The 25,257-nt window shown below is 47.4% G+C and overlaps 1 protein-coding gene across 3 annotated transcripts in view; it reads left to right on the top strand.

Annotated features, from left to right (window-relative positions):
- Positions 1-306: 306 nt before the first annotated feature.
- The window catches only part of NARS2 (asparaginyl-tRNA synthetase 2, mitochondrial), a 45,253-nt gene continuing 20,302 nt past the window's right edge, over positions 307-25,257 (top strand). Inside the window, exons 1-7 of one of the 3 annotated variants that reach the window (XM_083736930.1) lie at positions 307-496; positions 2,514-2,692; positions 5,071-5,180; positions 7,238-7,358; positions 9,360-9,500; positions 14,145-14,225; positions 19,751-19,851. In XM_083736930.1, coding sequence (XP_083593056.1) covers positions 2,549-2,692; positions 5,071-5,180; positions 7,238-7,358; positions 9,360-9,500; positions 14,145-14,225; positions 19,751-19,851 — 698 coding nt within the window. In that variant the 5' untranslated portion in view covers positions 307-496; positions 2,514-2,548. Of the gene's footprint in view, positions 497-681; positions 779-2,513; positions 2,693-5,070; positions 5,181-7,237; positions 7,359-9,359; positions 9,501-14,144; positions 14,226-19,750; positions 19,852-25,257 lie in introns of those variants that run through there. The other 2 variants (XM_083736932.1, XM_083736931.1) reach the window with 2 other exon arrangements.

Consider the following 25,257-nt stretch of genomic DNA (forward strand, 5'->3'; position numbering starts at 1 on the left):
GCAACTTAGAGACTCTGGGATCTGGGTGGGGAAAGGGAGATTGCACGTTCTCTTGTAAATCAAGAAAATCTTTAATCGAAATTATTTATGCGGGGGGATAGCGTGCTTAAAATGCTTTCGACGTGCTTAATGCGGCTGTCCTAGCTCTGCCGCGGGCGCCGTCCCCATTCTCACGTTGCATCCCCCAAACAAACTGCTCCCAGTGAAAAGGAAAGCAGGCGCTCTGAGCTCTTGGAACTACATCTCCCGTCATGCATTGCGCTGGAGAGAGCTAGAGACCAAGGGGCAACTTCCGCAAAGAGTTCCCTATCTCCGATGGGCTGAGCTTTTGCAAACCGGCAGCCTCCATTGGCTGCCAGGCGACCCTTCTGGAGGAAGCGGGAGATCAGGGGAAGACGCGGGTGCGCGCTGCATGAGTTTTTGGCATGCTTTGCAGCCGGTTGGTCTGCGTGCATCGGGGAGAATTGGGAGCAAGCTGGGGAAAGGAGCAGAGGAGGTGAGTTTGGGGAGGGCTGTGCAAAAGAGGGCTGGGGTTAGAAGGGCTGTAACTCCGTGGGGCAGCTGTCATGCGTGCAGAAGGCCCCCCGTGCAACCCCAAGCAGAGCTGGGAAAGTCTCCCTATCTGAAATCCTGGAGAATGCTGCCAGCCAGTGCAGGCACTATTGAGATGGGGGGGTTAATGGCAAGGCTCTGCCTAAGGCGTTTTGCGGAGGGCCGCATGCAGCTCGGCGCCAGAACACCTGCTTTGCATGCAGAAGGTCCCGGGTGCAATAGCCAGGTAGGGCGGCTGGGGGCAAACCCAGGCTGAAAGCCTGGAGAGCAGCTGCCAGTCAGTGCAGGCACTATGGAGGTAGGTGGACCAATGACTAAGCTCTGCCTAAGGCATTTTGCAAAGGGCCGCATGCAACTCAGCGCCAGAACACCTGCTTTGTATGCAGAAGGTCCCGGGTGCAATAGCTGGTAGGGCGGCTGGGGGCAAACCCAGGCTGAAAGCCTGGAGAGCGGCTGCCAGTCAGTGCAGGCACTACGAAGGTAGGTGGACCAATGGTCTGGCTTTGTATAAGGCAGTTTGCTAGGCCTCCTAAAGAGCATTTTGGGGAGAGGGGAGGTTCGGAATAATGGATTTGAAAGCCTGCAGCGGGAAATCTGGAGGGGTTAGTGGTGGGAAAAGGGAGTTTTCCATGCTTACAACTGTGAAAGATCAGAAAAGAGAAAGGCTTCTTTGTGTTGAAGAGGAGATGAGCTTGTTGGCCTCAAATTCGACCCAATATAAATGAGATTTCCCGGCCAAGGCAAGCTCGCACCTCTCACTGCCTGTATGCATACTTATGGCACACATGGAAGAGGCTGAATTATAATTATATTTTGTGAATGATCCATGTTATTATGCAGCTGCCTAGTGTTATACTTCCGGGATGTTTGCAATATTCTAAGGGGTGTTCTGGCTTTAAGCAATTTTGCTTATGTGCACAATAGCCAGGAGCGTACCATATGCGTAAGACAAGATCTACCTAGATATAAACACACCACTCAGGGTAGCTTGCAGCATTTGTATATATATATATATATATATATATATATACACACACACACACACACACACACTATATACACACACACACACACACACACACACACACTATATATACACACACACACACACACACACACAGTATATATATATATACACGCACATACATTGCAAGAGGCTGGAGTTAAAATCACAAAAATCACTTTATTAAGGTGAATTAAAGGGTCTTTGGTTCTTTTTTTATTCTTTTTTTGTTAGATGCTTTATTGATTTAAAACTTTATAACAAAATGTACAATAGATGTTATAGGCAAAATAAAAAATAAACAATTATTCATACTTGCTTTGTATACCCATTTGTAATTAAATTTTGTGAGACTTCCGATCTCCCCCTTGCATTCCCAAATTGAATTACCTAAACACGTGCTTAAACTTTACTTTCTCAGTACAGTGGACGCTCGGGTTGCAAATGTGATCCGTGTGGGAAGCACGTTCGCAACCCGCAGTGCCGTGTGTGCGCCCGTATGGGTCACAATTTGGCATTTTTGCACATGCGCAAAGTGCGATTTAGCCAGTTCTGGTACTTCCAGGTTTGGCGCAGTGCGGAACCCAAAATCGCACAACCCGAAGCGTCTGTAAACCGAGGTATGACTATTATTTAATTTACTATCCATTTTATTTAATAAAATTATTCTATTTGCACACCAAAGCTCAGTCAGTACCTGCCGACAGATTGATCTTTTGACAATGTTCTTTTACATAGACACTATATATGTCCCGCTCTCTGATAAACGTTTCACCTATAACGTCTTGCTGGTAATCTTGCCAGGGTCTTTGGTTTTGAATAGCTATTAGGTCCACAAGAGGCAGAGTTCCTAGCTGAGTTCATCGCACTGTTTGATCATATCAGAAGACCTTTTCCCCCTGTGCACAACTGAGTAACCAGAGGGGTCTTGGGTCTTTCGGGTTTTGGTTTTTTGCAGGGTTGCAAGCGGCTGAAAGAAGGAGCTGAGCGAGGATGTTTGGGGCGCGTTGCGTGCGCCTGGTTCTCCGCCGCTGTTCCTCTGCTCCCTGCCCCAAGCATGCGGCAACTCCCAAACTGCTCCGAGTTCGAGAAGCGCTGGAAGTCCGAGACCCAGCAGGGCAGGACATTAAAGTCCAGGTGGGTACGGCAAGCAAGGGAGAGGGGTAGTTTGGAAGCTTGTTTTGTATCTTGCCACACATTTTTGTTGTTGTTGTTTAGTCGTGTCCAACTCTTCGTGACCCCATGGACCAGAGCACGCCAGGCACTCCTGTCTTCCACTGCCTCCCACAGTTTGGTCAAACTCATGTTAGTAGCTTCAAGAACACTGTCCCACCATCTCGTCCTCTGTCGTCCCCTTCTCCTTGTGCCCTCCATCTTTCCCAACATCAGGGTCTTTTCCGGGGAGTCTTCTCTTCTCATGAGGTGGACAAAGTCTTGGAGCCCCAGCTTCAGGATCTGTCCTTCCAGTGAGCACTCAGGGCTGATTTCCTTCAGAATGGATAGGTTTGATCTTCTTGCAGTCCATGGGACTCTCAAGAGTCTCCTTCAGCCCCATAATTCAAAAGCATCAATTCTTTGGCGATCAGCCTTCTTTATGGTCCAGCTCTCACTTCCATACATCACTACTGGGAAAACCATACATTTACCCTGTCCTTACTCTGAGGAGCTCAGGACAATGCATATTCAGTGCCAGATTTATGTATAAGCTAAACAAGCTCTAGCTTAGGGCCCCACTCTCTTGGGGGGCCCCAAAAAAATTAAAGGGGGAGAAACTGGGTGTACATTTCCAAAATAGAAGATAAAAAACAAATACCGTATTTTTCGCTCTATAACACGCACCTGACCATAACACGCACATCGTTTTTAGAGGAGGAAAACAAGGGAAAAAACATTCTGAATGAAACAGAGGATGTATCATTTTTGTGCTTCGTGCTGTGGCCACAGACATGTGATCTGATGGTGAATTTGGGCTGACCCAATGCAAAAATCCTGAGAATCCCTGTGGATCCATGCTTTGTAACCACGTTTTTGCACCATTGCAGCCCCAGGCAACAGTGGGTGCATGATTTTTGGAGGGCAGGCTGTAGCCATGGACATGCTATGTGCTCTGATGGTGAATTTGGGCTGACCCAATGCAAAGATCCTGAGGATCCATGTGGATCCGTGCTTTGTAACCACGTTTTAAGTGGGGAGGGAAGGAAAAATATAGAAGGGACAAGGAGCACGAGAGGGGTGTGCGGAGAAGCAGCTGGCTAAGAATGCAGGAGAGGGGTTTAAAGGGGGGGGGAAGGAAGGCAAAAGTCCACCCACCCACTCAAGCCAGCCTTCTCTCTCTCTCTCTCTCTCTCTCTCTCTCTCTCTCTCTCTCATCTGCATGTTTTCCGCTGCCTGCCGAGTCCCCAGACGCAGCAGCAGCAGCAGCAGCACCGGAGCAGGGACGCTCTGCTTTCCTCTCCGCTTGCCTGGAGGGGAGGGGTTGCCTGGAGGGGATTTCACTGCTCTTTGTTCCATCTGAGCAAACAGCAACCGAAACAGAACAGGGTGGGCAGTAAGACCCTGAGGCAGAATGCAGGAAAGCAGCAGCCTCCTCTCCTCCGTGACGGCGCAATATGATTTTTGCCTGATTTTTGCCATGCACTTGGGACAAACGGCTCCAGGGACCACACATTCGCTCTATAACACGCACAGACATTTCCCCTTACTTTTTAGGAGAAAAAATCTGCGTGTTATAGAGGGGAAAATACGGTAACATAAAACCTACATACAGCAATAGTGTTTTGTGTTGTGTAGGCTCCTATGATATAAGTCATGGGCCCCGCCTGCTATCCTGCTCCCTAAAATATCACTGGTTTGATCATTTCTATATATAGGGTGCCTACATTCTGCATGGACGGTTATGTGCAAATGGCTTGAGATACGTATTAGGTCCATAAATTACCATATAGCATATATTCAACAAAAAGCAGTGACAATTTGTTATTGAAAAAGGACAGCTGGACATATAAAGGGCCCCATTACCTCCAGTAGCTTAGGGCCTCATCAGACCTAAATCCAGCCCTGTGCAGGCTGTCCTATGTGACCCTCCGGGTTTCTCTGTGTGGCCCTTGGGAGTCTCTCCAGGCCGCGCCCTCCCTAAGCCACGCCCCTTTCCAGCCATGCTCTTTTTGGTGTGTTCTTGCCTAGGATGTGAGCATGACCTCATAATAAAGCGCTCAATAAGCTTAAGGGGAAAAAATTAGAAAAACCTAAAATAGAATTTTGGTCATTTTTGATTTTTCTATTTCCTTCTGAGGAAACAGAATAGTTCAGTGAAAGGAGGTTTGTATTTTGGTTTTTCTAATTTTCTTCCCTTTACCTTTTTGATCTTTAGTTGATTTCCACAAGATAATATTTATAGTCAATTGCTTCTCGTTTCAGGGATTTTCACGGTATTTCATTGGTCCTTCGCTGGCTTGCCAGGAAGGCTAAAGAAATGTCTGATTCAAGCTTCTCCTCTCTCTCTCCTCTGCTTCCAGGGTTGGGTCCGTTCCGTCCGCTCCCAGAAAGACGTTCTGTTTGTTCACATGAACGACGGCTCCTCGTTAGAGAACCTGCAGGTGGTCGCTGACCCAGGATTGGGACCCAGGTTGGCAGAAATTGCTGAATTGGGGCCCGTTGCCCATGCATGCAGCCAGTTGGCAACTGAGAATGGGCTGTGCCCACTTCAGGTTTTAAGTGGGGGTTTCGAGCTTTTTAGTGGGTCTCGTTCTAGAGTGAATAGTTTGAATAATTTCTTTTATGTACCGTATTTTTCGCCCTATAAGACGCACCGGCCCATAGGACGCACCTAGTTTTCGGGGGGGGGGGGGGGAATCAAGTAAAAAAATATGATTTGCCCCCTGCAGTTCTGGGAGCAGCGGACAGGCTGCACGCAGCCTGTTCGCTACTCCAAGACCTTCTCCCTGCTTTTGTGGGAGGTGGCGGAATTCCCCCACCTCCCGCAAAAGCCCACAGGAGCCCAGCGTGACTCCTGCAGGCTTTTCGACCAGGAGGGAGAAGGGACTGAAACGGCCAGTCAGTCCCTTCTGCCTCCTCTAGGAAAAGCCCCCAAGAGCGGTGCGCTCTTTAAAGGGTGTGTGGCTCCTGCGGGCTTTTCTAGGAGGTGGGGGAATCCCCCCCCCCCCCCGTAGAAAAGCCAGCAGAAGCCGCGGAGCCCCTGCCTGCTTTTGCGGGAGGTGGGGGAATTCCCCCATCTCCCGCAAAAGCCCACAGGAGGCATGGAGAGTAGCGGGAAGGCGTCACGCGCCTTCCTGCTGCCCCCCATCCTCTGGGGCGGGCGATGGGGGAAGCGCTGCTTTCCCCACCGCCAGCCTCAAAGAGCAGACTCTCCTGGCTTCAGCGGAAGCAACGCAAAGCCTCCGGAGCGCAGGCTTCGCGTTGCTATCGCTGAACCCAAGGAGCCTGCATTCGCCCCATAAGACACACACACATTTCCCCTTCATTTTTGGAGGGGAAAAAGTGCGTCTTATAGGGCGAAAAATACGGTAACTGACAGGTGGGTAATCAGAAGTCCTTGTTTATTTTTTCTCTCTTCTACTTTATATCCTTTCGGTTTTTTATCCCCCCCCCCCCCTTATTTCCATTTTTACTTAAAACTTGAAGCAATAACAATATTTCAAATATAAAAAAGCATGCAATTAATATAGACTCCCCTTCCCTGACCCTGCATTTTATTACATTCTTTTCCACTACATACAGTGGTACCTCAGGTTAAGTACTTAATTCGTTCCGGAGGTCCGTTCTTAACCTGAAACTGTTCTTAACCTGAAGCGCCACTTTAGCTAATGGGGCCTCCTGCTGCCGCTGCATGATTTCTGTTCTCATCCTTAAGCAAAGTTCTTAACCCGACGTACTATTTTTGGGTTAGTGGAGTCTGTAATCTGAAGCATATGTAACCTGAAGCGTATGTAACCCGAGGTACCACTGTATTCTGATTTCTCCCTAAACCTTAGAGTTGCTGTATTTCAAAAAGTAAAAACCAGGACACTCCAAAAATTGTTGAACTTTTTATCTATCTATCTATCTATTTATTTATCTATCTATCCATCTATGGAATGCCCTCCCATCAGATGTCAGGGAAATAAACAACTATGCGACTTATAGAAGACATCTGAAGGCAGCCCTGTTTAGGGAAGTTTTTAATGTTTGAAGTTTTATTCTGTTTTTAATGTTCTGTTGAAAGCCACCCAGAGTGTACCTATTTATCTACTTACACAGGCGTGCTTTCAAACTGCTAGGTTGGCAGGAGCTGGGACAGAGCAACGGGAGCTCAACCCGCTGCCGGGATACGAACCGCTGTCCTTCCAACCGGCAAGCCCAAGAGGCTGTGGTTTAGACCACAGTGCCACCCGTGTCCCCCCTTAGCTAATTTATGCCACCTATATATCATTTTCATAAAAAAATTCCTTCAGTAACATGCGGTAAACTTTAAATCCTTTTTCCGTAGTTTTTCCTAGGTTCTTTAGGTGTTTTCTTTTGTTTTTGTTTTTGCTTTTGCTTTTGTTTTTACTTAGATTAGTTTCACTTATTTTATCGTGTTATGAAAAAGCTTTAATAAAATCTCATTTATTTATTTTTTAAAAGTATGAAAATGGCCTTTGTGTCATAAATTCACATTATGAGCAATTGATTGCCTTCCCCCAGCGATCTGACGTTTGGAAGTTCTGTCGAAGTCCATGGGAAACTGATAAAAAGTCCTCATAAACGTCAAAATGTCGAGCTGGCTGCAGAGAACATTCGTGTGGTGGGCCCTTGCGATGTCCTGGTAAGTGCAACGTAATTTTTAAATTAAATTTTCTGTTTTACAATTGTAAGTATTCATTTTTACATCCTTAAGATACTAATGATTTCCCTTCTTCTCTTTCCATGGTTCATTTTACATATAAATCCATCCATATTTTACAGAAACTGTACAATTCAACATTCCATTATTACATCCATTGTAACTCATTTACACCGTTGAGTTTATCTTCATGCTGCCAACGTTTTCAGCTGTACACAGTTATTTCCCACGTACTCAATAAACGTTTTCTAATCTTCTCTAAACGTTTTTTCAATTTATTATGAATCATTTCCCAATACTCTTTTACAAGTCCACCACCTAGGAAATCTGCAGCAATAAGTGCAACTCTTCCCAACTGCAGGATATGCCTGGTTTATAAATTTATGCTTTTTCATCATCGTAGGAAACTCAAGCTGCAATCTGATGCCTGTTTCCCTAGGAGTCAACCTCGTTAAACACAGCAGGACTTATTTTGGAGAGATTTTTTACAGGATTACAGCTGATAAGCCATATTTTAAACTGTACAGGTGTTCTCTTTGGTTTTCTCAGGGTATATTATTTGAAATGGTTGTGGCTCAGGGGTACAGCGTCTGAGTGACCTCCCAGCCTGCTGATCAGTGTGCTGAAAGAGCTGATCAGAATAAATTCAAATTAAGGGTGAATAAACATGAGCTTATAAACATGATCACTGCAGATGGTCACTGCAGATGGTGACAGCAGCCACAAAATTAAAAGACGCCTGCTTCTTGGGAGAAAAGCAATGACAAACCTAGACAGCATCTTAAAAAGCAGAGACATCACCTTGCCAACAAAGGTCCGTGCAGTTAAAGCTATGGTTTTCCCAGTAGTGATGTATGGAAGTGAGAGCTGGACCATAAAGAAGGCTGATCGCCGAAGAATTGATGCTTTTGAATTATGGGGCTGGAGGAGACTCTTGAGAGTCCCATGGACTGCAAGAAGATCAAACTGATCCATTCTGAGGGAAATCAGCCCTGAGCGCTCACTGGAAGGACAGATCCTGAAGCTGAGGCTCCAATACTTTGGCCACCTCCTGAGAAGAGAAGACTCCCTGGAAAAGACCCTGATGCTGGGAAAGATGGAGGGCACAAGGAGAAGGGGACGACAGAGGACGAGATGGTTGGACAGTGTTCTCGAAGCTACAAACATGAGTTTGACCAAACTGTGGGAGGCAGTGGAAGACAGGAGTGCCTGGCGTGCTCTGGTCCATGGGGTCACAAAGAGTTGGACACAACTAAATGACTAAACAACAACAAACATGAGCTTATTGAGTTTTATGGCTGAGAAATTAATTCTCCTTTTTTGGTGAATATTTCCTTTGCCTCCATTCATTTCAGAGATTTCTGTCCCGCCTTTCAAGACATAGTTTTCTTAACGCAGCTCACAACAAACATAAAACTATTTTGAAATAGCAAACATCCATATCTAAACTATTAAAAACTAACACAACAGCACCAATGAGACCAGCAAACCAATACAAGAGTGACAGAATCATAATTAAAAAATAGATATTTTAAACAAGAGGATCATTAATTGAAAATCCAGTCCATCTTCTCTCCAAACTGGCCCTGAGTGTGATTGTTTCCTCTTACACCATGTTGATTGTTTTACTTCTTAGATGGGACCACCTCTGATAATGATTCTAGTCTCTAATATTTCTTACTCAGAAATAATTGATAATTATTGTTGGATCTTTAAATGAAGATTTATATCCGTTACTGTAAGATTCTTTGCAAAGGGAGCTATAGCTGTGTCAGTAAATTAAATCAAATTTTTATGGCAGAATTACCAGCTGCCTAGAAATAAGTGTTTTCAGAAAGTTGAACGTTGAGGTTCTTTTTCCCCCCTTTTCCTTGTTAATCACTCATTTTGCCCATCTGTCCATGCCGCCTTTTCTACCAAGGGATGCAAGTGAGTCGTAAAGTTGAGCTTACTCTGCTGTCTCTTCCTTGCTTCCCCATCTAGTCATTCCCACTGAAGTACAAAACGCATCACCCGCTGGATTACCTCAGGCAGTTCCCTCACGTCCGATGCAGAACCAATTCCTTGGGCGCACTACTGAGACTCCGCAGCGAAGCCACGGCTGCAATTCACTCCTTTTTCAAGGTACCCTGTGTGGGATGTGATATGTAGATAGCAGTCAAGTACAACATTCCTTGTTTTCCTAGAGTGGACATGCAAAGGGATGTTTGGTCCAGCCAGTCGAAAACCTCCTGTTTCCTCCTGGCTGGGACGTACTTCTTGCATATGACTAGAGGTGGGTGTGACCTTACCTGCCCAGGTAACAAGAAGGCAAGGCACGCAGCACACTTCCTTTTCAATGCTTGCTCTCTGACCTTCTCCATCGCTGGACCAGGATCTTTTTAGCTAGAGATGCTCTGTTGGCTTTCAGCCAACAGAGGACAAAGGAACTATCTCCATATGGGATAGATTCCACATGTATATACTCTGTAACTAAGTCTGCCTTCAGGGATCCATCTGTGAACTGAATGTGTGAGTAAACATGTTTTAAATACCGTGTATTGGACGAGGTTTTTCGACACAAAAGGCCTCCAGCACAGATTCGCATTGCAGTCCAGTTCTCCTGCTGATCCACTCAAGAAGAGAACCTTGCAGATATAATGCTGTGTCTAGGAGACAGTGTATAGGAGACAGTGCTTAAAATTTAGAACATCAGGAGTGCCAGGGGTCTCGCTTGTGAAGCCTGGAGGAGCCCCTCTTTGAAGTCCCCAGTGTGCACGTTAATTTTGTGTAGCCAGCAGTGAAGAAGTGCTTTCTGCACATGCTCAAAGACACTCTTCAGACCTAAGAATTTACCCAGATCATGCTGATTTGCCTCATAAATCAGGAAAGGTAAAGCTGCAAGGTTCGGCTCAAGTGAATCCAATCCAATCACTTGAGCCGAACCTTGCAGCTAGCCGGAGCTTGCACCTGCAGTGTGCATTGATGAAGTGTGTCTTTGAGCACGTGCAGAAAGCATTTCCTCTCCAGCTGATCCAGCCACAACCTTACCTGCCCCACACCTGACCTCACATTCTCATGTGTGCGGGGAGGTTAGCCTGCTTTTGGGGGAAATGGCATCTCTAACGAAGGGACTACTTTTCATTAGTTTATGATTGGCATGTATTTTGATATGTATTATTTCTTTTAAGTTGTTTAAAGGGTGCAAGGTTATAGGATGATATTAAAACAAATATGGAACAACAAATATAAACAGCTGTTAACGCAACAAACAACAACAGTATGTAAAGAAGATCACACATGGGTGAGGGGAAGCAACAGGTTTACAGGGAGAGAGGTGAGGGCATTAATTGAAAAATGGTTAAAGATATATATGGGACCTAAGAGATTAAGGTTAAGGAACCAAAAGAAGGAGACAAATATTAAGGAATAGTAAAATAAGGGCATCTGAGAAGAATCAGTACAAACGAAAATATGAGACACAAAGTTTTGTTATATACTGTTTTGTCTTGGATGTGTTTTCTGTTGTAAAGGTTGTACATAAAATAAAGAAGTGTTGATGAGATATGTATTATTTCCCCCCAGTAATCTTCTTTCTTCTTTGGTGATTACTTATAGCCGATTGAGATTGTCTTCCATAAACATGATATTAACAGTGAGTCCGTAAGTGACTGTGGAGATCAATTCTGGATCCACACGTCCTTCCACAGTGGGGACGTTGGTTTCCGGGCGGGAGTTGATCACGGTGAGGGTTTGCCAAGCATGCCTTCCTCTTAGTACGCTTCTCCCTTTCGTCCTGAGTTCGAGCGTCTTCAAAACCCATGACACCTTTGGTAGAGGCTGTTCTCCAGTTGGAGCACATGCAGGCCAGTGTTTCCCATTTGTCAGTGTTTATTCTATATATATTTTAGATCTGCCTTGAGAGAGTCTTTAACCTTTTTTGTTGACCACCAGCATTACTTTCCATTTTTAAGTTCAGAATAGAGTAGTTGCTTTGGAAGGCGATCATCAGGCATCCGCACAACACGACCAATTCATTGAAGTTGATGTTGAAGAATCATTGCTTCGGCACTGGTGATCTTTGCTTCTTCCAGTATACTGGCATTAGTTCGCCTGTCTTCCCAAGTGATGTGTAAAAATTTTGTAGACGGTATGCAGTCTCTTAACACTGGGTGGCAGTATTTGCGTGTTTATTACTTCAGATGGATTAAAAAAAACTGTTTTTTAAATTTTTTTCTTTATTTAGTTTTCAAAAGTTTGCGGCACAGTGGCAGCAGGAGGCCCCATTAGCTAAAGTGGTACCTCAGGTTAAGAACAGTTTCAGGTTAAGAACGGACCTCTGGAACGAATTAAGTTCTTAACCCGAGGTACCACTGTATTAAGGTGTCATTGGCTTTGAAGACCCTCAAACTCAGGACAAAAGGGAGAAACGTGTTAAGAGGAAGGCACGCTTGGCAAACCCTCACCGTGATCAACACCGGCCAAGAAACCTATGTCCCCACTGTGGAAGGACGCATGGATCCAGAATTGACCTTCACAGTCACTTACAGGCTCCCTGTTTAGACCGTGTTCATGGAAGACAATCTTACTTGGCTATGAGTGATCGCCTAAGAAGGAGGAATAATGGCCTTGACTCTATAAGGTTTTGCCAGGCCTCCTAGAGATCTCTCTGCAGGCTGATTCTGTGCTTGCGTGGGGAAGTATCCTTGAATTGTAGAGTTGGAATCGATACACAGACAAAATGTTTTTTCTTTATGCTAAATTTCTCCACGTTGTTGAGGTTGGGGGTTGGTAATCAAAGCATTCAAAATGTCTCCAGTGCAAAAAAAGAAAAATAAACCAACTAACCCTAACCCAACTAAAGGATCATGGCAAGAAAAATTGATGGACTATGCAGTACTGGCAAAACTGACATATAAGCTATGGGACAAGGATAACTGTGACTTTAAGGATGAATGGGAACCCTTTACAAACTATATGAAGACACAACAAAGCAAACTGGACTTCTTGGCAGGTTTTGAATAAACATTCACAAACTTTTTATTGATAATAATCAGCTAAATAGTTTGAGGATCTATACAACTTTGTAACATGCAGAAAACAACATTTTTAGAGAAATCAAAGACTGGAACTGAGGGAAGTCGGGGTGGGGTGGTGTTTTGTGTGGGAGGGGGAGGGAGGAAAAATGGGGGGGGTGAAACAAGGATGATACGTTTTTGGGTAATATGTCTTGTTATAATTTTGAATAAAAAAAAACAAAAAACAAATATAGTTAACTTTTAAAAATCAAAGCCAAATGCAGATTGGAGGGGGTGGGGGTGATTTGCAAGGAGTGACCAGAGAGAGGCATGTTTGCATTTATTTGTAAGACCCAGGGGAGACATAGAAGTGGACTTCCTCTGGGAAGTTATTCCAGAGTCCTGGCAAAGCTGCATTTAAAATCCAGCCTCTCTCCACTGATGGGCCTGTCTCCCTTGGCACACAAAAAAGCCCTGCTGGATCAGACCAAGGCTCCATCTCATCCTACATCCTGTTTTTAATAATAGCCAGCAGGATGATTCTGGGAAGCCTGAGGGCATTTGGCTGCAAACCACGGTGGCTAAATGGAGCCTCCAGCTTTAATGGCAGTCTACCTCTGAATCGCTGTCTACTAATAGCAAACAATAGGGGAGAACGTAAGAAGGGCCGTGATGGATTAGACCAAAGACCTCCCTAGTCTCACATCCTGTTGCCTGCTTATTTCCCAAGCGCCATGTTTGAATGTGGTTAGTTTGCAAGTGCACGTTTGAGCCTGCATGTCTCCCTACCTTCTTTAAATTACTGTATTTTTTGCTCCATAGGACACACTTTTTCCCTCTTAAAAACTAAGGGAAAAAGTCTGTCCATCCTATGGAGCGAATGCAGGGGGGAGGCAGGCAGGAAAAGCCCCCAAGAGCCGCACACAAGCTTTGCGCAGCTCTTGCGGGCTTTTCCCCAGGAGGGAGAAGGGACCGCCGCTCCCCAACCTGTTCTGGGGTTGGGGGAAGCTTGGGTCTCCCCAGCCCCGCAAGCTCCGGGAGCGGAGGCAAGGCTGCGCGCAACCTTGCTGCCGCTCCCCGACCTGTTCTGGGGGCTGGGGTCCCCCACCCAAGCCCCGTGGCTAAAAAGGAGAAGCCTGAAGCCCCCGGAGTGCAGCGCGAAGTGCCGCTGCGCTCCGGGGGCTTCAGGCGGCTATCCGCAAGCCTTCCGAGCGCAGCAGGAGTTCCCGCTGCGCTCCGAAGGCTTGCGGATATCCGCCTGGAGAGCGGGAGGGGTCGGTACACACCAATCACTCTTGCTCTCCAGGCTATGCTTTGCTGGAGAGGCGCTGCACAGTTTTCCCTCTCTGCGCAGCGCCCCTTCAGCGAAGTGGGAGGAGAAATGGAAGGGGCTCCATTTCTCCTACCGCTTTGCTGAAGGGACGCTGCGCAGAGAGGGGGAGAATTTTTTTCCCCTCTTCTCCCCTTCCTATGGTCCGGTGCGTCCTATAGAGTGAAAAATATGGTATATTTCTCTTCCACCCTACCTCCAAGGAGCTCAAGGGGACGTATGTACATGTCCCCCCCCCCCCCGTCCTCATTTAATCCCCACCGCAACCCTGAGAGGTAGGTTAGCCTGAGAGTGAGAGGCTGGCCCAAGTTTACCCAGTAAGCTTCGTGGGTGAGTGGGGATCTGAACTCGGGTCCCAATATTCTAGTATACCACATTCAGTCCTTTATCTGGGCAGACACTCAAGTCGTCCATCAGTAACTTGTAACTTTTTATTTTTAGGATAATGGATATTTGCATGTTCACACGCCGATAATTACTTCAAACGACTGTGAAGGAGCCGGGGAAATCTTTCAAGTAGAGGTAAGGCCCTTGATAATTCAGCAATAAATAAGCCAGAATCCGTTAGTTGGAAGGGACCCCGAGGGTCATCTAGTCCAACCCCCTGCAATTCAGGCATCTCAACTAAAGCATCCCTGACAGATGGCTACCCAACCTCTTTGGGGACCGACTTTTTCTTCTTGGTTTCTTTTTTTTTTCTTCTTTTCTTTTTTTGCCTGAGGAGCCACATTTTCTCTTGGTTGTTGTTCTTTAGTCATTTAGTCGTGTCCGCCTCTTCATGACCCCCTGGACCAGAGCATGCCAGGCACTCCTGTCTTCCACTGCCTCCCGCAGTTTGGTCAAACTCATGCTGGTAGCTTCGAGAACACTGTCCAACCATTTCGTCCTCTGTCATCCCCTTCTCCTTGTGCCCTCCATCTTTCCCAACATCAGGGTCTTTTCCAGGGAGTCTTCTCTTCTCACGAGGTGGCCAAAGTATTGGAGCCTCAGCTTCAAGATCTGTCCTTCCAGTGAGCACTCAGGGCTGATTTCCTTCAGAATGGATAGATTTGATCTTCTTGCAGTCCATGGGACTCTCAAGAGTCTCCTCTAGCACCATAATTCAAAAGCATCTATTCTTTGGCGATCAGCCTTCTTTATGGTCCAGCTCTCACTTCCCTACATCACTACTGGGTACAGGATCCCCAAACCCTATCTGACTTGTTCCATGTGCAGAAGTTTTCCTCATTTTTGGCTTAGTCTTTGTGCAAATAATAATAATAATAATAATAATAATAATAATAATAATAATAATAATAATAATAATAAAAATAAAAATATCCAGCCCTCCCCAGCCGAAGCTGGGTTCAGGGCAGCTAACAACAATAAAAGTAACACGGCATTCTAAAATCAAATTAATGGCAACCAACTGGGCTAGAGTTCTGTGAGGATTACCAAAGGAGGGGGTCAGGCTGTGCCTTGGCCAAAGGCCTGGTGGAACAGCTCTGTCTTGCAGTCCCTGCAGAAAGATGTCAAGTCCCGCAGGGCCCTGGTCTCTTGTGACAGAGCGTTCCACCAGATAGGAGCCACGGCCGAAAAAGCCCTGGCTCTGGTTGAGGCCCGCCTAACCTCCCTGTGGCCTGGGATCTCCAATATGTTTTTATTTGAAGACGGTAAGGTCCTCCGTGGGACATACCAGGAGAGACGGTCCCGTAGGTAGCCTGTGTGTGTGTGTTTCCCACCAGCAACAGTGTCACACGACAAACTGGTTTTGAAACATAGGGAAGCATCAACACAGTTTGAAGAGCACCGCGGTGTGACACATCACACTGAACGTCTCCTCCAAAATCCCTCCAGAGGCACCTTCGCAGGTATTCCATGGGGTGAGCGAAGGGGGCATTGATCCATGCCTCTGTGTCCCTTTTGCAGGAGGGGGAGCGAAATTCCTGCAAATAATAATAATAATAATAATAAAGCTTAAGGTAAAGGGACCTCTGAGGTTGCGGCACTCATCTCGCTTTATTGGCTGAGGGAGCTGGCGTACAGCTTCCAGGTCATGTGGCCAGCAGGACTAAGCCGCTTCTGGCGAACCAGAGCAGCACACGGAAACGCCGTTTACCTTCCTGCCGGAGTGGTACCTATTTATCTACTTGCACTTTGACGTGCTTTTGAACTGCTAGGTTGGCAGGAGGAGGGACCGAGCAGCGGGAGCTCACCCAGTCGCGGGGATTCGAACCGCCGACCTTCTGATCGGCAAGTCCTAGGCTCAGTGGTTTAACCCACAGCGTCACCCACGTCCCCTCAATAATAAAGCTTAGAAGCAAATGAAACCATTTTTGTTTGCCCTAAAACCAAATGCCTCCTTTGAGCTTTAAGAAGAGAACCGGGAAGGCGGACATCAAAGGGAATCATTCTTCTATCACTTAGAGGAAAGCACAAAACAGGTATTGACTCGGGATTGTTCTTTATGCCTGGAGATAGTCTCCAAAGCCTTCTCCTGCTCCAAGCTCTTCTGTTGTGTATTGACAGCGCTTTCACCCCAAGAAGCAGAGAGGATTTACTAAAGCCATCTGCCATCCATTCCCCTGGATGGAGGAGGATGTGAAAAGTAACAGGTATTTTGTGGGTAGCATTAGGTGTTTAAAGCTTATATTGGAGCAGAACTTGATCAAACTGTTCTCTAAATTGGGGGTGGGGGGAATCAGACCCAGGAGTCAAATTCTCTCTGTCTGGCCCTCTAAACCAACAAATTTAAAGTAGCACAGGGAGAAATTGTGGCTCCCCTTTACCAAATGTACAACACAACACCTATCCCTTCCCCAACAGCATACGAATCAAAATGGCTAATCTGACCCTACAGCCTCTCCAAACCTCACACATGCAAACTAACCATAAGGCAACCAAACAGGCTCTGAACCCTCCAAATTCTAGCAAAGCCAATAAAAAGGAATAGATATGTCAATAAAGGACCTACCCAAATGACGCCAACACAAAAACTGTGCAACAGAACGAAAAATCATCATCTCTCCCCTCTTTCCCCCCAGCCGCACAACGTCTGTGACAATAGTGTCTTATACTGAATGTAAATGAAGTGTAAAAGTCTCTCTAAATTGAACATGGAGACGCTGTACAGTGTTACCTCGGGTTAAGAACTTAATTCATCCTGGAGGTCTGTTCTTAACCTGAAACTGTTTTTAACCTGAGGTACTATTTCTGGGTTAGCGGAGTCTGTAACCTGAAGCGTCTGTAACCTGAAGTACCACTGTAGTTTGTCTACCTTTGGTCCGTGCCCTGAATTCAGCTCTCACCTGTGGCTCCTAGAAACTGTCAGCGTGTGACAGCAGCCACACTCCAGGAACGGCTTCGACTGGCCAGCTAAACCAGGTGAGGGTAGCCAATGGGTCTCAAAGCCTCGTGAGTTAGGGACTTCCCCTGTGGACAAAGGCAGGCTCTGGCAGACTGAGCAGATGAGACCGCTTCAGGATGAGAACAGAAATCAGCGTGAGGCCCCATTAAGTAAAGTGGTACCTCAGGTTAAGAACAGTTTCAGGTTAAGAACAGACCTCTGGAACGAATTAAGTTCTCAACCCGAGGTACCACTGTACCCCTCATGTCCCCCGCCAAAGATAATACCCTCCCATAAGAACCCTTACCTCCCCCCCCCCCCGGCAGCTGTACAAATATTAAATTTACACTTCTTGTTTCGCCCACATTGGCTTTTGGCTCCATTCCCCATCGGAATGTGGCCCTCAGAAGGTTGTACGGAATGGAGTGTGGCCCTTGAGTTACAAAAAAGGAGTTTTTAGTGTCCGCTGTAGAACACTACATTTTATCTCTCATCAAACATGGAGCCAGCCCTTTAGAAAGAGCTCTGATTTTTCTGTGGCTTTCTCTTGCCGTTGATGTATTTCTGCCCCCCCTTATCTGCTACAAATATCTCACCTCATGGAGAAGGGGAAATATTAGGAAGAGACCCATTTGGCTTTCCTATTTCTCTGGGTGTCTCAGGTGACTGAGGGATGCGGTTGAATGGAAAGTTCTGTTTGTTTCTGCAAACGGAGAGTGAAATCTTCGTTTTCCTTTCCAATCCAGGGCCTTTTCTGGCGTCCGCAGCATAGCAGGCGTGTTATTGTCTTGTTCCTTTTGAGGCAAGGCGTTTGAAAAAGAAACCCAAAGAATCCTTCAATATTTCATCTTTTCGCCTTTTGTTTCCTCTCCCCTGCCTTTTGCGAGTGCCTGAAAGCTTTCTTCAATCTTCACCGGTGGCCGTTGCAAGGAAACGAAAAGCCCCTTCTTGAAAACGTTGCTCTTTGTTTTAATTTTTGTGACAGATGTTTTCATCCTGACGCGAAACCTTCCTTCCTTCCATGTCTGTGAACAGCACCTGTGGCTCTTCAAAGAGAGGGTTTTCTTTCTTTCTTTCATCAGTTACTTCCAAGGGAACTCTCCCCAACGCCCCCAGCAGAACTGTGCATTTAAACTCTCCCGAATATAAATGTTCTTCTGGTGCTAAGCGTGAGAGCTGTTCAAAAGGAAGTTTAGGAGTGTGTCTGTGTATGTGTGGCACGGTTGTAGTTTTCCTTTAAGCTGAGACTCGCAAAACTGAGTCTCGATAAAGGATAACAGCGTTTTCCCTAGCTCACAGGTGCTTTTAGGCACGATGCAGAACTCACATTTATTCCTCGGGAAATGTGGGCAATGCATGTATGATGTACATGCCGCCATTAAACAATCTTTTTATCCTCCATAGACCTCAGCAGAATACTAGGGCTGGGTGATACATCAATATATTGTCCAAAACTGGTTTGAAGTCCATACTGTGATATCGACTTCATATTTTTTGACCTGGCAATATATCGTGAATCATGATTTGTATTTTATGGCTGGGTGATGTAGCTTCCAAAACCAGTTTAAAGTCCATATCATGATATCAGTTTCATAATTTTTGACCTAGCAATATATTGCAAATCGTGGGTGCCATGCAAGAGTCACATTGTGGGGGAAACTGAAGCTAGCCAGTGCTTCTATATAAATCCATCCTTATTTCAGTCATTGTGATATATCAGTACAGTCGTACCTTGATTCTCAAATGGAATCCGTTCCAGAAGTCCATTCGACTTCCAAAAACGTTCGAAAACCAAGGCATGGCTTCTGATTGGCTGCAGGAGCTTCCTGCAGCCAATCGGAAGCCGCGTCGGACATTCGGGTTCCAAAGAATGTTTGCAAACCGGAACACTCACTTCCGGGTTTGCGGCGTCCGGGAGCCAAAACGTTCGAGTTGCAAGGCGTTCATCAACCAAAGTACAACTGTATATCGTGATATATCACAAAGTTGGAAACCAGACACCACCCACCCCAAATGTATTATCTTCTCAGTAACCTTGTGGAGTTGATTCGGCTGACAGGTTCCAAGTCAACCGGGGAGCGTAAGAGCTGAGGGGTGATTTGAACCCAGATCCTCATTATAACCACTACACCACAGTGGCTCTCCTGTGTATATTTCGCACTGGGAAGTCACAACTGGTGCAAGTCTCTCCGCTGTCACCCCACTCCCTGGGATCCATATGCAAAGCGAAGTGCCCACGTGTGTGACCGTTCAGACGTTCAGCCAAACTATGGTTGGTGCCAACCACAGTTGAAATGGAAACCGTGGTTTGGGGCTTCTGCACATACCAACATGCTGTAGTTTACGGCTGCTTGATGCCTCCTGTTTTCCATCTGATCTGTACACTCACTTCTGTTGTGCTGTAGCCTCCAAAGGAGGCTAGCAATGGTTGATGTACTGCGGATATCACACCAAGCCTTTGTTTGAACAAACCACGGTTTCTAGACATCGCAGCGAAGCAGCTCCATCAGGGAGGGGCTGTAGCTCCATCATTACAGCACATGCTTTGTGTCAGACAGGACATCACGTGTGGGGAAGGTGGATGTGATTTGCCGATAACTGCCTCGCAGGCCAGATTTGAACCCTGGGCATGCAATTTGTGCTCTGGGCTGGAGGTGGCTGAAGGTTCCCTACCCCTGAGCTAATCAACAGTTTCCCGTTTTGTTTTGTTTTATTCTTGCAGTCTGCAAATGAAGAGAGAGAACCTGGAGAAAACCCCCATTTCTTTGATGTCCCTGCATTTCTGACGGTCTCCGGCCAACTCCACCTAGAAGTGATGGCTGGGTACGGATCTTGCTGGTTTTTGGTTTTTTGTTTCTGCAGTTGGGAGATTTAAGGCTGACTCTGTGGGTGTCTGTGGGTGTGTTTTGGGCCCCGCGGTGGTTGTAAGGTGTTGACACAACGAAAATATCCATGGGGTGGCCCTTGTAAATGGCACTGGAAGCCCAGACTCGGGTGAAATCATATTGGAGGGACAAGCGTGAGTGCAAATATATTTCTTTCTTTCTTATATATTACATTTACGCCCTACCTTTCTTCCAAAGACCTCAAGGTGGCATCCATAATTCTCCCCATGTTATCCATGCAACAACTTGAGGAGAAGAAGGCCTGGCTGAGAGAGGGACTGGCCTAAGGTCACCTAGTGGCTGGGTGGGGATTCGAACCCTGGTCTCCCAGGTCCTAGCCTGGTTCTCCCTAACCACCACACTGCCTCTCCCTGGTGTGTCTGGTTAACTTGAAAGTGGAGTAGGCAGGGGAACAGAGATGCCAAGCCAAGGAGAGTCACGTGGTCTGTTTGAAAGAGTGCCAGCTTCAGCTGGTGTGTCACAGAATCATAGAGAAGGGAAGGGACCCGAGGGTCTGTCGACATGCAGAGGGGCCGGGATGCCAGCTAGCAAGCCCAGCTCGGACATCTCCTTCCATCAGCCCGTGTTCCGATGTAAATCAGCGACCCAAACTTCAAAAGCCAGGGCACGCAATTAGCAGAGTGTGGGTTGCACACAGAAGTAGGCGTGAGGTGTAAGTCATGCTGCAGCTACAGATTTATTAAACATACCGTATTTTTCACTCCATAAGATGCATCTAGTTTTTAGAGGGGGAATGCAAGGAAAAAATATTTTTAAAGGGAGCGCTGAGCGGAGCCTGTATGCATCCCAGCTCAGCGCTCCCTTTCACGAGCCGCGTGGAGCGTGTGTGTGGCGCTTGCAGGCTTTTCTCCCTCCTCACGATTTGTGAAAGGGAGTGCGGCACTTGGGGGCTTTTGTGGGAGGTGGGGGAAGGGACTGAGGGGCTGCCCTCTGTCCCTTCCCCCACCTCCCGCAAAAGCCAGCAAGAGCCGTGCGCTCTTTAAAGGGTGCGCGGCTCTTGGGGGCTTTTCCCCGCGGAGGGAGTAGGGACTGACTGGCCTCCTCGGGGGAAAAGCCCGCAAGAGCCGCACGGAGCGTGTGTGAGGCTCTTGGGGGCTTTTCCTGCCTGTATTCAATCCATAAGACACACACACATTTCCCTTTACTTTTTAGGAGGGGAAAAGTCCCTCTTATGGAGCGAAAAATACTGTCAATCAGAACAAAGAAACATGTCGTCTCTCTCTCATGTCGTCTCAGAGAGAACAGCAAAAGCAAAAGCTATACACAAATGGAAGTTCCCAGCAAGCTGTGCTGGAATGTAAACAGACATGTGACACACAACAATTCCACATGCCTTAAGGTGGAATAGAAATGTCAACAGAGTCTTCTAGTCCAACCCGCTGCAATGCAGGAATTCTGCCCACAGCTGTCCCAGAGTGGGCTCGAACCACTGACCTTCAGGTTAACCGCCAGGCGCACTGACCCATTGCACCACCTCCAGGTCCAACTACACCCTTTTCTGGGCCACTGTAGCTTGGGTAATCTCACGTTTAGACTACTGCCGTATACTTTGTGTGGGGCTTCCCTTGTTGTTGGTCCAGAGGCTGCAGCTATTGCATGATGCCTGTTAGCCACTGACCGTGTTTTTAAGGTCATTTTACAGTTCCGGGGGGGGGGGCGTGTTTATTGGGTTGGTTTTGCTTTTATTCTGATTGCACATTTTGTGTTTTTCGTATTGTCATTTTATACTGTGAACGGCCCTGAGACTTGCAGGTAGAGGGTGGTATACAAGTTTAATTAATTAAATTATAAAGTTCAAAACTGCTCTGGATCCAGACCTGAAAGATAATAATATAATAATAATTTATTAGTTATATCCTGCCCATCTGGCTGGGCTTCCCCAGCCACTCTGGGCGGCTCCCAACAAAATATAAAAATACAGTAATGCATCAAACATTAAAAGCTTCCCTAAACAGGGCTGCCTTCAGATGTCTTCTAAAAGTCTGGTAGTTGTTGTTCTCTTTAACATCTGGTGGGAGGGCGTTCTACAGGGCGGGCGCCACTACCGAGAAGGCCCTCTGCCTGGTTCCCTGTAACTTGGCTTCTCGCAGTAAGGGAACCACCAGAAGGCCCTCGGAGCTGGACCTCAGCGTCCGGGTAGAACAAGGGGGGTGGAGACGCTTCTTCAGGTATACTGGACCGAGGCTGTTTAGGGCTTTAAAGGTCAGCACCAACACTTTGAATTGTGTTCGGAAACATACTGGGAGCCAGTGTAGGTCTTTCAAGACCGGTGTTATGCGGTCTCAGTGGCCACTCCCAGTCACCAGACCGGCTGCCGCATTCTGGATTAGTTGTAGTTTCCGGGTCACCTTCAAAGGTAGCCCCACATAGAGTGTGTTGCAGTACTCCAAGCGAGAGATAACCAGAGCATGCACCACTCCGGCGAGACAGTCCGCAGGCAAGTAGGGTCTCATCCTGCATACCAGGTGGAGCTGGTAGACAGCTGCCCTGGACACAGAATTGACCTGCGCCTCCATGGACAGCTGCAAGTCCAACATGACTCCCAGGCTGCACACCTGGTCCTTCAGGGGCACAGTTACCCCATTCAGGACCAGGGAGTCCTCCACACCTGCCCGCCTCTTGTCCCCCCAAAACAGTACTTCTCTAAAGACCGGACTTTCTGCCCATAGTGCAGTAAGGGCATTAAGATCAGACTAACAAGCACAGTATTAGCTTGTTGTAATGAGTATATTGTCGAATATACTGCCTGCTGAAATATGAGTTGCCCCTATCTGTGTTGGTATTCCGCTGGGCTTTGAAGATGCGTCCTTGATCTATCAACCTGAGCCAGCCCATGACCACACCACGTGACACCAGGTGTGGGGCAGGCAAAGACTGTGAGCAGGGCTTGTGATCCGAGTCTGACACCATTAAATTTGACACCAAAATTTGGAGCTGCCTGATGTAAGCGGGACTTGAATTCAGCCCCGATCAGCTGATTGGTGGTGATCACGTGGTCCCTGCCATGGGAGCATATTCACCCAGTGCTTTACCAGTTGCACTGGCTCCCGGTGGCGTATAGGGTCAGGTTCAAGGTGCTGGTCTTGACCTTTAAAGCCCTTTGTGGCTTAGGGCCCTTGTATTTACGGGACCGCCTCTCCTGGTATGCCCCTCAGAGGACCTTAAGGTCCATGAATAACCATAGGTCCCGGGCCCTAAGGAACTCATACTATCCTCCACCAGGGCCAGGGCCTTTTCGGTGATGGCTCCAACCTGGTGGAATGCTCTGTCCCATGAGACTAGGGCCCTTCAGGATTTAACCTCCTTCCGTCGGGCCTGTAAAACAGCTATTCCACCTGGCCTTTGATTTGAATTCAGCCTGATCTCTCCCCCCCCTTCTCTTCCCTCCCTCTCCCCTTTTATAAAGATCACCCGCTCAGACCCCTCAGCTAATTCTCCCCTGGCCTCCTAGGTCCAATTCAGCCAACTAGCCCTGGGGATTATTTAATTGATCTTGATTTTTGAATTTTATTTGTCAGGGAACTGCCATCGGAGTTAGAGGTGCTGGACAGGCTCCAGCAGAGTAGGAGAGACTCTGCAGCAGAAGCAGGAACCAGTAGGGGGAGTGCAGGAGTTACAGCGGAGGGGAGGCTCTCAGACGCTTCTAGTGAGAATAGTGAAGAGGTAACTAGACCCCCTTTAGGAATTCCCTCCCTTCGCCGGAAACTGTCACGCAGAGAGTCACGAAAGCGCATGTCCGTCAAACAGCTTTTATGTTGGCGTAAATTCCGTAGACGCCCACTGTCAGATTCTACCAGCGACTGACGGAGTCATGCTTTTGGGGGCTCCGTTAGTGCCTGGGTTTGGATGACCGGCCAAACCCCAGCGGGATCAAGCTTTTACGCACAAGCAGCTCATTATCCCATCACAGCAATCTGACAGTCTCCGAAAGCTGTTTGTGCAAGCAGAGGGCATCATGAGTGAACCAGCAGGAACCGGGGCAGCTGGAGCTGGAGCAGATCCAAGCCTGGAAGAAAGGTACAGGGCGTTGGAGGTCCAGCTCGCACTGCAAACGGCGAGGCTGGAGGAGAGGAGGGCTCAAGATGCAGATAAGGGGAAAACCACCCCACTTGCCAGAAGGGTGCCTGGATTGGTGCAGAAATTTGGGGGGAATCCCAGGAACTATCAAGCCTTTAGAACAGAGATGCAATATGCTCTCAATCTACTGTTTGATGACTTCCCCGATGAGAACTCTAGAGTGGCGTACGTGATTGGCCATCTAGAGGGAGGGGCGAGGGACTGGGTTCGCCCCCTGATGGCAGCCAATAATGAAATCTTAAAGGACACAAGGAAGTTTTTTCGCGCCATGGACTTGATGTTTTCCAGCGAGATTGAGCAGGGGATGGTGCGCAGGGAGTTGATGGCTTGTAAACAGGGGAGCCGATCTGTACGTGAGTACTGGACTGAGTTCACCATGCTGATTCATAGACTGGGGTGGAACCTTGCTAGTGAACCTATTCAAATGCTATTTGAAGAAGGTCTCTCTCCGGCAGTGAAAGATGAACTTTCCCGGGCGCCTAGGGCGGAGTCTATGGACCAGCTGACTAAATCAGCGCTGTCCATAGGAGCACGCCAGGAGGCTAGAGCTTTGGAAAAGCGGGAAGGAAAGGGGGAACGTTGGAAGGACTTCCGCATTCCAGAGATTCCGGAGCAGCCTTTCCCGCCAGCAGAGCCGATGGAACTTGGAGCAGCGCGCGCGCGCACAGTTTCAAACACTAGTGAAGGGCGGAAGAAGGAGGGAAAGAGCGGCAAGAGATGCTATCTCTGCCAACAGCCAGGTCACTTTGCCAGAGTCTGTCCGCAAAGGAAGGAATGGCAAGGGATGGCAGGAACTGTTGGGGGAAAGGAGGAAGAAGAAATCAAGGAGCAAGTAAAAGCCAACGCCTGGCTGCCAACATCAGGGCACAGCAGCCAGGCCAGGGAGTAGTGAATGTGCCCACGCCGGAACCCCCAAGACCAGCACTTGTGATAGAGGTGTTGCTGGAACTGGCAAACGGACACCCACTAAAGATAAGAGCGCTATTGGACTCAGGTAGCTCATGTAATTTCATGAGTAAGGAGTTTGCAGCTGAGCACCAGATACAGACTATCCCATTAAGTAAGCCTTTGCAGGTTACCACGATTGATGGGAGGGAGCTGTTGGGAGGAGAAGTGAGCCAACAGACTGTACCAATGATAATGAGGGTGGCACGGCACACAGAACTGATAGCGTTTAACGTAGCCACCCTGGGAGGAGCCCCTATTATCTTGGGAATGAGCTGGCTGGCACTACATGATCCGCTAG

This window comes from Podarcis gaigeae (assembly GCF_964106915.1).
Source record: "Podarcis gaigeae genome assembly, chromosome: 4".
Taxonomy (NCBI): domain Eukaryota; kingdom Metazoa; phylum Chordata; class Lepidosauria; order Squamata; family Lacertidae; genus Podarcis; species Podarcis gaigeae.